The following is a 13,948-nucleotide window of genomic DNA, read 5'->3' as shown; positions in this document are numbered from 1 at the left end:
AATCACATTTTTCAAGATATACTCAATCTATTAACTTTTATATTTCCTGCAATAGCACATTAGTCTTAATTTCCATTTCCTCCAGTATTAATAGGATTTGTTTCCTTTCAATTTTAATATACATCTTGCTCACTCCTTACTTTTTATCTTTTTGCAATGTGGCTTTCAGGTGCCATCAGCATTTATACATAATTCTTTAAATTAGTAAGGAAGTTACCACTGAGATTGTCTGACATTAAGACTTTCTCTAACCCACTGCTAACTATACATTTATATAGTCCAGGTATTTGAGCTTTTCATTGTACTTTTTTTGTTTCTAGTTAAGTGGAAATTATCACAACTGATGTCTTATCTGAATATTTCCTTCTTGTATATGTAACTCAAGGCCAGCAACCACATGCTTTCTCCATTCTGTGAGGGGTCTTCTGTCCACAGTGGACATTTACTCACATTAGAACTAAAACAAAAAACAGTATTTCTCTACTAAAGTCCAAGTAAATGGAAAAGTAGCCACAACAACTTGTACGTAGACTCCAGGGGAAAAATAGTTTTAGTTTTCTCTTTAGGTATTCCTGACATGCTTTCAACCAGCTGTAATATATTCTTGCTTAATTCACAGATTTATTTTGACCCTTCTCCAAGGTCAGATGTAACATAAGCATCTCAACATTGCAGCAATTGCAGTATCCTAGAGAAGATTATTTGTGATAAATGAAAGCTACGCAGGGGTCACTAGAACTCACAACAGAACAAACATATCATCATCTCTTCTGTCAAAATGGAAAACATAGCCTTTATTTGAGTTACCTGACTAAATCTCCAGTTGTTAAATATTCTTTAGCATTTGTCTTTAAAATCATTACAATATCTTCAACAAATAGTCATTCAAAATACAGGAAGTCTCGTAAAACTTGAGGTCCCTTGTACTTTATCCTCCTACTCCCCCACATTCCCCAGTCTCCAGCATTGTTCAGAACTAACCAATGTTATTTTTGCACTTGCCTTCTGTGGCTTGCCATCTGATTCAATAAATGAGTGAGTTAAGCCATTACTTTCAACCCACTTAGGCAATGCAGACACTACTGTTCTTCAGCAACAGTGAGGAAAGCCCTCATCCAGTACCATCCTGCACAACTGGGCAGCCCTAGAATGCTACTTAATTCTCCTTGTGCCCCACACTCACTAGGAAGCAGAACAAAGATTCAAAGTACTTTATTTCTGAAGGAGAAAAAAAGCAAGAAGAGACTTTTCCTCTAACAGAGTTTAGCCAGCTAAGAAGTTATAGGGAACAACCCCCACAAAAGGTTACCCTCACTTGACACCAACTGCAAGTTCAGGGGGTTCCCAAAACCACCCTCATGTGCAACGATTTGTTAGAAGGACTCACAATCATCACTAAAAGCTATTGCATTAAAATCATCCAAGGAAAGAAGTGCATAGGGCAGAGTTGGAAAGTACCACCAGTAAAGCCTCCATTGTCCTCTGTGAAATCAGAGCATGTTACTCCCCTGGCATCACCATGTGCATAGACTGCTGCCAATCAGAGAAGCTCAGCTGAGTCCCATGTGTAGAGTTTTTACTGAGACTCCATTACATAGACGTGATTGATTGATTGATTGCCCATTTAGTTGATTTCAATCCCCAGTTTCCAGCCCCTTTAGTAATGACCCAAAGCCCCTACCAATGTTGTTAGTCTTTCTGGTGTGGCGAGAACTCCAACCAAAGACTATCCAAGTGTGTCCCGCCCTCACCTTAAGTCATACAGTTGGACGCAAAGCCCCTAACAGATATGATTGTTACGAGGGCTGAGAGATTACCTTCTAGAAGCTGAGGTCAAAGGGCAGAACTCTTTTTACATAAGGTCAAATTCTTTGTGCATCTTTCTCATTAGCTTTTGATTTGGAGCATTTATCTCAATGGTAAGCATATTCATTATGGTTGTAACTATGCCCTTAGGCATTCTGAAGGTCAAGGGATATTTATTTAATAAACTAGAGATTAAGAAAGCTAATTTATAGTGGAAATGCCTGCAGGTGAGAGAAGGGAGGGTAGTGGGTATAAAATGAAGCCAGGTTAGAAGCAGACCTTGGCATTATGAGTTTGAACAAACATAACAAGAGTTCTTTCCCTCACTGGCAATAATGAAGGAGTGAACTGCCAAAAACTACTACTACCTGCCTGGAAGGCAACAGACACAACTAGTTCTGCACCTCTGGGTGCAAAGAGCATGAACACATTTGGAGGGGTTCCTCAAAGCTCCCGCTACAAGACTTTCCCATCTGCTGACTGCCAGGACTGTGTCATCATTTAGGTTAAGCATTGTGTTGTCACTGCTAAAAAACAAATATGTTAAACTAGTAGTATCCATGAATAGTTTGATGTTGTTCGCTGGGAAAAGTAATGGAACTAAATTCTGATGGATGAAAAGGAGGAAAGGAAAAAAATATGAATTATGAAAATTGCATTGGGCAGTTGAGAGATGCCCCTGAATGGAGAGAGATGAGAAGGAATTCCCCAAACCCACTCTGCCTCCTCCCCTTCTCAGCTCCTCAAAAGAGGGGCTTCCAGGGGCCCATGGCAAGCCCTGCTTACCCCCCAGGTAGCTGGGCAACAACACCATAGAACACTAGAGCAAAGACCTGGGTTGAAATCCTGGCTCAGCTACTAACAAGCTGTGACTTGGGCACATCAAACTTTCTAAGTCTCCGTCACCTCAATTCTAATTTGGGATTAATGTGAACCCCCTCACAGAGTGGGTGTGAGGCTTAAATGAGATAACATATGGGAAAGCACCTTGTTAAATGTGTTTTTTTAACTGCTATATAAATAAGTTATTATTAGTTGAGCAGATTGGAAAAATAGCTTTAGCTTTTTGATTTCCAATTTTGAGATTATATATATGTGTGTGTGTGTGTGTGTGTGTGTGTATAACTGCATTCTACAAAATAATACTACTTAAAATATTATTTTAAGAAATACTTCAAGATAGCCCCAGGAAAAGCAGGGAAAAGGGTTATATAGTCGTGGGTCGGGAATACAGAGGAATCTAGATTCTCTTCTGGGAGAATCACAATATACCTTAGCACATTGAAGGCTCTAGAGAGTCCTACAAGAATGAACCCAATATAAGGCTATTTGATATGGAATTTTCCAAACTGTTTGAAACACAGAAACTTCCTTTCCTCTAACACTTCTTCAAATCCAATGGAAACAGTGATTCAAAAAATAAATTTTGAGAAAACCAGCTGTTTTTCATAGCATCTCAGGGGTGGTAGGCTGCTTTAAAATGAAGCTGAACATCTCTTTACCAGCTACTAGCTGCCAGAAACTCACTGAAGTGGATGGTGAACACAGACTTCATACCTTTTATGAGAAGTATATGGCCATAGAAGTTGCAGCTAATGCTCTGGGTGAAGAATGGAAGGTTTATGGGGTTCAAATCAGTGATGGTGATGACAAACAAGGCTTCCCCATGAAGCAGGGTGTCCACCTGCTGCTGAGTAAGGGGCATTCCAGTTACAGACCAAGGAGGACTGAACAAAGAAGGTGCAAATCTGTTCAGGGTTGTAGGGTGAATACCAACCTCAGTATTCCCAACTTGGTCATTGTAAAACAAAAAAGGGGGGGGGGGCGAGGGCAGAAGAATGTTCTAGACTCACTGATACGACTGTGCCTTGTGTCCCGGGGCCAAAAGAAAATAGCAGAATCTGCAAACTTTTTAATCTCTCTAAAGAAGATGTGATCTGCCAGTATGTTATGAGAAAGGCCTTAAACAAAGAAGGTAAGAAACCCAGAACCATAGCACCCAAGATTCAGCATCCTGTTACTCAGCATGACCTCCAACATAAATGTTGGCATATTGCTCTGAAGAAACAATGTACTATGAAAAACATGGAAGAGGCTGCAGAATATGCTAAACTTTTGGCCAAGAGAATGAAGGAGGCCGAAGAAACACACCAGCAACAGATTGCCAAGAGTCAGAGGTTGTCCTCTCTGACAGCCTCTACCTCCAAGTCTGAATCCAGTCAAAAATTAGATTGTCTAAGAGTAACAAATAAATACAATCAGACACCAAATCTCAAAAAACACATTTTTTGAGTAATACAGTAAAAGCTGATTCTTAATGTTTAAAAAAATATAATATTAAAGCATCATGTTCTGCACATCCAGCTTTTTACTATGCTTGACCAGTAAGGAAGAAGATGCTCCACGCAGATGCTTCTGTTGAGAACAAGGTCTGAATCTGTGCAGTTTAATCTGCACCTTTGATAACACTCAGTCTCTCAATTCTCTTGATGATCGCTACTCTCCTCCCTTTGTTTTATCTAGAATTTGATTTTCTGTTTGGTGCTGTCTTCTCGGGTCTTCTATTTTGTCTCCTTCAGGAAATGCACCCTTAAATCGCCATCAAAAAAGCCTGTGATCATTTCACCAGCTACCAGTACTGTCTTGTCTGGAGAAAACCCCTGAGGGAGTAGGCCCTCCAGGGGCTTCCTCCTGTCTCCTATCCCTACCTTCCACATACATACTCACCAGACTGCCCTGAGATCAAGAATCCCGGAGAGAAGTTTCATTTTTCTTTGGAAAACATAAAACATCCTAATCACTTAAGGGAATTTTAATAATTGACTATCATACCAGTAGTTTCTAACACTGACCAGCCTAAACTCAAGCAGAGCAGAGTGGGATGCTCCATTCCATCTATAGCCATTACTAACAGACTTTTATTATCAACTGAGGAATTTATGTTTTCAAAAATAACTAAGAAATAAAGTTGCACTACCCAATCCAAGTGATACATACCCATGGTCTCTGTTGACAGTGATGTTGATAGGGCATTTCTAGTTCACTATACCTAAATATAAATAAGCCTGAGTAAAATCTCACAAGACACACACACACACACACACACACACACACGCATCATACACTTCAAACGGCAAGCAAAAACTCATCTATACTATTCTTCAAAAACAGTGAACCATATTCTGCAGTAGAGCATGTTAACATTTTTATCCAGGATTTCTTTTTTCAAACTATGTTCATCAGGTTCCATAAGAGAAAATAGGACTTGAACTTGTAATTAAAAAAAAAAAAAAAAAAAAGGAGAAGTTTTACATCTTACCTTGTACCTACTAGAATAAATTAGTCTCATATTTTTAAAAAATTAATTAAAGAAACAAACCACTTATGGCAGCAAGAAATGAAAAAGAAGAAATGAGTGCATACAAGATTTGGCCATTTCAATGATATAACATTTCCTTTTCCTTTGAGTTTTCAGCCTCTTTCCATTATCTTGTAGCTGTATCTTTACTTTTTTGTCTTTTAAGTATAATTAACATACAAAATTGGGATCCCTGAGTGGCGCAGTGGTTTGGCGCCTGCCTTTGGCCCAGGGCGCGATCCGGGAGACCCTGGATCAAATCCCACGTCGGGCTCCCAGTGCATGGAGCCTGTTTCTCCCTCTGCCTGTGTCTCCGCCCCTCTCTCTCTCTCTGTGTGTGTGACTATCATAAATAAATAAAAATTTTTAAAAAAAGAAAAAAAAATTAAAACATACAAAATTATACTAGTTTAAAGTGTACAACATTGATTCAAGAATTCTATGTATGGGCATCCCTGGTGGCTCAGCGGTTTAGCACCGCCTTCAGCCCAGGGTGTGATCCTGGAGTCCAGGGATCGGGTCCCATGTCAGGCTCCCTGCATGGAGCCTGCTTCTCCCTCTGCCTGTGTCTGTTCCTCTCTCTCTGTGTGTCTTTCATGAATAAATAAAACCTTAAAAAAAAAGAATTCTATTACTCAATGCTCACCATGATAAGTATAGTCACCATCTGTCACCATAAAACGTTATTACAGTATTATTGATTATATTCCCTATATTGTACTTTTCATCCCCATGATTTATTTTATAACTAGAAGTCAGTACCTCTTAATCCCCTTCATTTAGTTCACCCATTCCCATACCCGCCTTCCTTTTGGCAACCATCAGTTTGTCTCTGTATTTAAGTGTCTCTTTTTTGTTTTGTTCTTTATATTCTACATCTAAGTTAAATTTCATGGTATTTGTCTGTCTCTGTCTGATTTATTTCACTTAGCCCTCTAGGTCTATCCATGCTGTTGAAAATGGCAAGATCTCATTATTTTTATGGTTGAATAATATTCCATTGTATACATATACCACTCTTCTTTATTCATTCATCTATCAATAGACATTTGGGCTGCTTCCATATCTTGACTGTTGGAAATAATGCTGCAATATACATTCAGGTGCACACATCTTTTGACTTAGTGTTTTTTGTTTTCTTTAGCTAAATATCGAGTAGTGGAATTACCGGATCCTGAGGTATTTCTATTTTTCATTTTTTTTTTTTTAATTTTTTTTTTAATTTTTATTTATTTATGATAGTCACAGAGAGAGAGAGAGAGGCGCAGAGACACTGGCAGAGGGAGAAGCAGGCTCCATGCACCGGGAGCCCGACGTGGGATTCGATCCCGGGTCTCCAGGATTGCGCCCTGGGCCAAAGGCAGGCGCCAAACCGCTGCGCCACCCAGGGATCCCTATTTTTCATTTTTTAAGAAAGCTTCACACTGTTTTCCACAGTGGCTGCACAAAATTACAGTCCCACCAACAATGCACAAAAGTTCCATTTTCCCCACATCTTTGCCAACACTACTATTTCTTGTATTTTTATAGTAGCCATTCTGACTTGTACAAGGTCATATTTCATTGTGGTTTTGATTTGCATTTCCCTGATGGGTGATGTTGAGCACCTCTTCTATTGGCCATCTGTATATCTTCTTTGGAAAAGTGCCTATTCAGATCCTCTGCCCCATTTTTAATCAGATTGTTTGGCTTTTGACATTGAGTTGTAGAAGTTCTTCATATATTTTTTGTATTTTCCATTTACTGGACATATGATTTGCTAATATCTTCTCCCATTCATCAGGTTGCCTTTTAGTCTTGTTATTTCCCTCCTTGTTATTGTGCAGAAGCCTTTTATTTTGAAGTAGTCCCAATAGTTTATTTTTGCTTTTGTTTCCCTTGCCTCAGGAGACATATCCAAAAATATGCTGCTAATGGCAATGTCCAAGAGATTACTGCCTATGTCTTCTTTTAGGGGTTTTAAGGTTTCAGGGCTCATATTTAGATCTTTAAATCATCTTAAGTTTATTTTTGTGTATGGCATAAGAAAGTGGTCTAGTTTCATTCTTCTGTGTCTAGCTGTCCAGTTTTCCTACTGTATGTTGAAGAGACTGTCTTTTCCCCCATTGTACTCTTGTCTCCTTTGTCATAGATTAAGTGACCATATATGAGTATGGGTATATCTCTGAGCTCTCTACCCTGATCCATTGATGTGAGTCTATTGTTGTGCCAATATCAGACTATTTTTATTCCTATAACTCCATAGTATATCTTGAAATCTGGAATTGAGATACCTACACGTAGCTCTACCTTTAAGACACACTTTGCCTATGAAATGCCCCTCTTAAAATCTTCAGTGGCATTACATATCTGAGGATTTGCAATCCAAATTACTTAGCTTGGCAATAATGGGTGGCATGGCATTAATCTACAATTGTATTTGCCACAATTACTAAGTCCAACTCCCCCCATCATGACCTCATTTCTGCATCCCTTTTAGTGTGTTTTTGAGAATACTGTTCATCATATTATAATGATTTGTTTTCTTGTCTCCATAACTGGAATATAAGCTTTTTGATAATAGAGATACATATTTCTTACACAGCTTAGAAACACTCAATACATACGCACATTTAATGAGCAAAGTCTTAATTGAAGAGACTCATTAAGCTCATACTTTCTGTAGGAAGATTGTTTTCTCAGTATCCTGACCAGGCTTAAACGCTAAAAAGATTAAGTCCCTTTTAGAAATAGGACATCAACTACTTTTTTCATAAATAAAAAAGTACATACACTTTAAAGAAACAGCACGCACAGTTGTCGAAAGGACAAACTGGAGAACTGGAATGCCTGAGTCCACACCCTGGCCCCATCATTTACTACATGCATCTCAGCTAAGTTACTTAACCTTCCTTTACCTACAGAGGTGTCATCTCTAAAAGGGGACTATTCATGGCACTTACCTTATAGGATTGTTGTATTAAATGAGCCCACATGCATAAAACTCTTAGCATGAATCATATAAGCCTCAAGAGTGTTAGGTCATTCTGCTCTAAGGTTGTCATATTCACAATATCAGGCAATTCTCATGCAGCCTTTTTTAAATTGCATCTTATGTTTACTAACATTGGCCATGCAAGGCATACCAGCAAGAGTGTACTCATAAAAGCACTTTTAAAGCTGCTGTTTTCAAATCAGTGCCAGGGCAGTAAATTTCCTGCATGGATTCTAAAGAGTAGAAAACCCTTTTAGTCGGCTCACAAGAAGATGTCAGACAGTTAATGCTTTACTTTCCTCATAAATGTTCTACCCATCCCCTCACTGCACTTGTCCCAATCCCTGTCAATATGGCCCTATCTTCCTGCCAAATTATGTAAAGCAGAAGAAACTCTGCTTAACCTTAACACAAACCTGCTAGAACCTTTTGGAGGGCTTAAGGCTCTAATTCAATGCATCTTTATGTGGCAAACAAAAGGACACTGGATTTTACACGGTCAGCTCATGTCAAGAACACATATCAATTTATCTCCATAATATAACCTGTTCCATTTCATAGGATTGCCTAACAATGCTCATTTATGACTGCAGATTAATAAGTGTGTTCAATTAATGACTTTGCATTTTTTCCAAATTAAATCTCCTTCCCACACTAATTTTATAATTCAATTAAAATAAGCCATCAAGTTTTCTTAGCATGATTTGCTTTTTATAAACCCCCTGCCATTTTTTTCTCCATTGTCATTGTTTTACTAGGCCTACTGCTGAAATGTAGCTGTGGTTAAAAAGGAAATGTTTTCTAAACTTCCTATATTACTTTGCCAGAGCTGCTGTAACAAAGTACCACAGACTTTGAGGCTTAAGGCTCAGAATTTTATTGTCTCACAGTTCTGGAAGCTAGAAGTCTGAGATGAAGTTGTCAGCAGAGCTGCTTCCTTTGGAGGGCTGTAAGGAAAACTTCTAGTAGTTTGCTATCAGTCCTCGGCTTTCCTTTGCTTGTGGATGCATCGGCCTGAACATCTTCCCGTGATGTTCTCCCTAAGTGCATGCCTCTGTGCCCAAATTTCACCCTCTCTTTTTAAAAATATTTTATTTGGGGCAGCCTGGGTGGCTCAGCGGTTCAGGTCCACCTTCGGTCCAGGGTGTGATCCTGGAGACCCGGGATCGAGGCCCACGTCGGACTCCCTGCATGGAGCCTGCTTCTCTCTCTGCTTGTCTGTGTGTGTGTGTGTCTCTCTCTCTCTGTGTGTCTCTCATAAATAAATAAATAAAATCTTAAAAAAAATAAAAATAAAAATATTTCATTTGCTTATTTGACAGAGAGAGAGAGCACAAGCAGGGGGAGCAGCTGGCACAAGCAAAGAGAGAAGGAGAAGCAGACTCCCGGCCAAGCAGCGAGCCTAATGCAGGACTGGCTCCATCCCAGGACTCCAGGATCCTGACGTGAGTCAAAGGCAGATGCTTAACTGACTGAGCCACCCAGGTGCCCTCGAGTTTCCCCTTTTTATAAAGACATCAGTCATATTGGATTAGGGGACTGCCCTACCCCAGTATCTTAACTAATTACATCTGCAAAATCCATATTTCCACATAAAGTCACATTCTGAACTACTAGGGATTAGGAATGCAACATATGAATTGGCAGGGGGACCTATGCCAACCTATGCTACTTCCCAGATTCAAAATGCTTTTATAGACAAATCACTTTGAAAATCCTTTGGTCCAACCACCTATTCACATAGAACAGATATATCATGCAGAGAGCTCACTGGACTCCTTGAGAAACCTACTGATTGACTCTAAATCATACCTGTGATCCAATACTTAGGGTTTGCTCAGATTTCCCACAGGATAGGAAGCAAAGTAACAACAGGAGCCTTTTCTGCTTTACTTCATGCACTTTCTCTAAAGATTCTCAGAGAATTTGGGTGGCTCAGTTGGTTAAACATCTGACTCTTGATATCAGCTCAGGTCATGATCTCAGGGTTGTGAGATCAAGCCCCTAGTCATGCTCTGCACTGGGCATGGAGCCTGCTTAAGAATGTTTCTCTCCCTCTCCCTCTGCCCCTTCTCCTTCCTTCTAAAAAAAAAAAAAAAAAAAAAAACCTCAGAGAATTTGCAGTCCAAAGGTAGTAATGCTTGGATAATGTTTTCCAAATTACAGATCACATGCATTATCACATATGACTCTCACAAGTAACAACCTAGCAGACAGACAGGCAATTATGTCAAGTACTTTTATAAGGGGACCATGAGTTGAAGGTTAAGCTTCCAGGCTCTGAAGATAGAACACATGGATATGGATCCCATATCTCCTGCTTCCTGGTTGTTTGACCTTGGACAAGTCTGTATCTCTTTGTCAGGTACAAAAATGGGGCAAATAAGAGTACTCACTTCATAGACTTGTAAGGATTAATAATTTAATCCACATAATTTGTTCAGAATGGTGTCTGGTACATGAAAGGGGTTAAAAATGTGAGATGTCATTTTACAAATGATAATATTAAAGCTCAGGGACATAAAATGACTTCCTCAAGATAAGAAGTCAGTAATGAAAACCAACCTCAACTCCAGAACTTCTGCAGGCTCTCCATGTCACCAAATAGGATTCCACCATCTTTAAAGTGCAAAAACATCACACTTGGAAGTAATGGAGACATTGGGTACTCTGACATAGGAGTAGAGAAACACTGAATACTGTTGTAAGCTCAAGAAATCCCAAATGCTCAGGGCACCTGGGTGCCTCAGTCAGGTAAGCATCTGACTTGATTTTGGCTCAGGTCATGATCTCTGGGTCATGGGAATCCAGCCCCACATTGGACTGGGTGCTCAGCAGGGAGTCTGTTTGAGATTCTCTCTCTTCCTCTCCCTCAGCCCCTCCCCCAAGCACTCATTGTCTCTCTCTGTCTCTCTCTCTCCCTCTCTCTTTCGAGCAAAAATAAGTAAATCTTAAAAAAAAAATAAAATAAAATAAATACCAACTGCCTGCTCAGATGCTAAATTTAGGGAAGGCAAAGTCCCTGCAGAGCCCCATCAATTAGCAACTTGTGCAGCCAGTTCCAAAACAGCTGGTTTGGCTGCACCAAGAAAAGCTAAGGAATTGCTGCCCTGGCTCTAAACAAGGCTCATTTTTTTTTTCTTTTTGCCATATCCTGCACACATCTCTTATTGCAGCCAAGAAAACTACCATTATTATAATTATAATATTAATATTATTATTATTATTATTTCTTGAATTTGCTGTGCTTTTCATATGTCCAGGAAATATTCTATATCCTATGTCCCAATTTCATATTCATGTTCTGTTTATCTTTAAGAATGAGTTGTATTTTGTATTTTTAACTCTTCTGAAATAACTTCTCTGATTGCCTGGCATGATACAGATGGACCTGCCCCTGTTTTGTTCTAGGATAGAATCATACTGCATCATAGCCCTTGTGAGCTACATTATAATCCCTGATTTCCTGGTCTCTATTCCCCACCACACTAAGGACACCATATTTGTTTTGGTAGCTGCGGTATCTTGCACAGAGCATGGTATATATTTACTAACTAGAAGATTGACTAGAAGAATTAATTAATTCATTAATTAATATATGAATAAAAGAGACAAGAAGACCTCAGAGTCTTAGCATCCAACCATTAGGCACATTATGATTCAACTTGACTTCTGACCAGAGACAAGGAAGATAGAATAAATGAGGAGAAAAGGTGTGACTTTGTGTGTGATATTAATCAGTTAATGAAGCTCCAAGTTGTTCCGTCTGGATTCATAGAATTAAAAAAGAGAGAAAACTCCACCATCTATCCAGCCTGATTTGCATGTGTTCAAATCTTCAAAGTATTCCCTTTGATTCCTTTAATCAATAACTATTTTAGAAAGCTCTTCATTACTTCCTAATTGTCCAAATTCATTTTCTTCATTTTTCCTTATTAGAGGCAGATTTTTCAAATGAGTTAAGTAGATCAGCAATTTTAGAATCATTATTAACTTCAAGCATTTCTCTCAGTTATTAGCATGTCCCTTCTCTCTCCAGGACTAGATTATTTTCTCCATTTTTAATAGGCCATCTGGTTCATTTTCTAGACTTTTTCCCTCAAACATCTCTAATTAAGTTAACATTACTCTATCCTAAGCCCAATCCATGTTTACAATAACCCCGATCCCAGAAACTTTGATTTATCATATCTCTGGTTTTGAATGAAGATGCAAGTGATTCCCTATTTTGTTAACATGTCAAAAAAATAAGTAAATAATTAGCATTTATCTAGATTTTAATCCATCCTAACCAAATAAGTTGGTAAAGTCATTACCATGGCCCGCAAAAATTTTACAAATAATTTAAATGAAATTTTGATACTTAAGTACATTAAAATAAAAAATACACATATTTGTTGACTCTAACAATTCTACTTCTGAAAATCTGTATCACAGAAATAAAGTACCATATTATTGTGTCAAAAACTTGGAAACAATAAGAATGGTCATTAAAAAATGGTTGGTTGAAAATGTTCGGTACCTCTATACTATTTATACAGCTGTTTGTATATGAATACGTGAGCACAGAGAAAGATAGAAAAGAGGATTCAGCAGGTTGTTACTGGGGAGGAGAAAAGAAGGTGGAAGAGAAGAGGGAGAAGAAAGGAGAAAGTTTTAAAAAAAGGGGGGGCATTCATAGCAAACCATATATAGGATATAATCTCATTTATGTAAAATTGCATATATGTGTATTACTATTAATAAATAAACATAAAAGAATGACCTGAGGGCAATAGGACTGCATTTTTACTTTATTGTATATATGATAATGTTTTATAATTTAATGTTTTTCAAAATTTGAATTAATTTTATCATTTGAATTATTGTTTGTACAATTTGAAAACAACATTAAAGTTATTTTCATTGTGATATAGAAAAACTAGTGTCAATCACATCAAAGATCATGTACTCAACCATCAGAACACAAGTCCAGCTGAGTAAGAGATAGGTTATAGGCAGTACCACCACACTATATTCAACCCATTTGATAGGGTATATGTCCTCACAATTACATTCCTTTTAAAAAGCATTCTTTGCTGATTTTCATGTTTAATCCACTAAAGACCTAGTTAATGTCATTCCTTCTTAATTGTAGTCTCCACTTGTTTACCCAAATGTTTGATTTCCTAGGAAGTTTTCAAAATCCATCCATGAAATCCTTTTAAATCTACATACTTTATGATATCTCATGTTGCTGGATACATGTGATACCACGTAGGAGATGTCAGAACTCCTACTTTAGGTTGTATATCCCTCAGAGTTCATTATTTTTCTTTTTAAATTCAACACAGCGGATCTACAGTGAGAGAAGAAATGTGTCAAAATCTAAAGATAAACACATATGGACAATAATGCCAAAAAATTGAAATGCAGGCTTTGCAAAGGTATTTTTTATGGTTGGTCTCTCATGACTTCCGGAACTTTTTTAGCATTCCAACAAACCTGTGGGGAAAAAAATCCACTGACTCTGCCTACATTTAAGATAATCCAGTATTCGGGATCCCTGGGTGGCGCAGCGGTTTGGCGCCTGCCTTTGGCCCAGGGCGTGATCCCGGAGACCCGGGATCGAATCCCACATCAGGCTCCCGGTGCATGGAGCCTGCTTCTCCCTCTGCCTGTGTCTCTGCCTCTCTCTCTCTCTCTGTAACTATCATATATATATATAAAAAAAAAAGATAATCCAGTATTCTCATCAACTCAAAATTGAAAAATAAAAAAATCTAACTTGAATTTCAGAAAGCATTTTAATTACTTTAGTATATAAAAGT

The 13,948-nt window shown here is 38.3% G+C and overlaps 2 protein-coding genes across 3 annotated transcripts in view; one reads left to right on the top strand and one right to left on the bottom strand.

Moving 5' to 3' along the window:
• LOC112645926 (uncharacterized) overlaps positions 1-13,948 on the bottom strand; it is a 548,956-nt gene that overhangs the window by 486,473 nt on the left and 48,535 nt on the right. The window lies entirely within an intron of this gene.
• LOC112645871 (40S ribosomal protein S6-like) lies at positions 3,287-4,098 on the top strand. Its single transcript, XM_035710342.2, is given in 2 exon segments — positions 3,287-3,647; positions 3,650-4,098. Coding segments are annotated over 2 exon segments (810 nt in total).

The sequence above is a fragment of the Canis lupus genome, chromosome 34, assembly GCF_003254725.2.
Source record: "Canis lupus dingo isolate Sandy chromosome 34, ASM325472v2, whole genome shotgun sequence".
In the NCBI taxonomy this organism is placed as follows: domain Eukaryota; kingdom Metazoa; phylum Chordata; class Mammalia; order Carnivora; family Canidae; genus Canis; species Canis lupus.
This window is presented reverse-complemented; position numbering and strand designations above follow the sequence as displayed.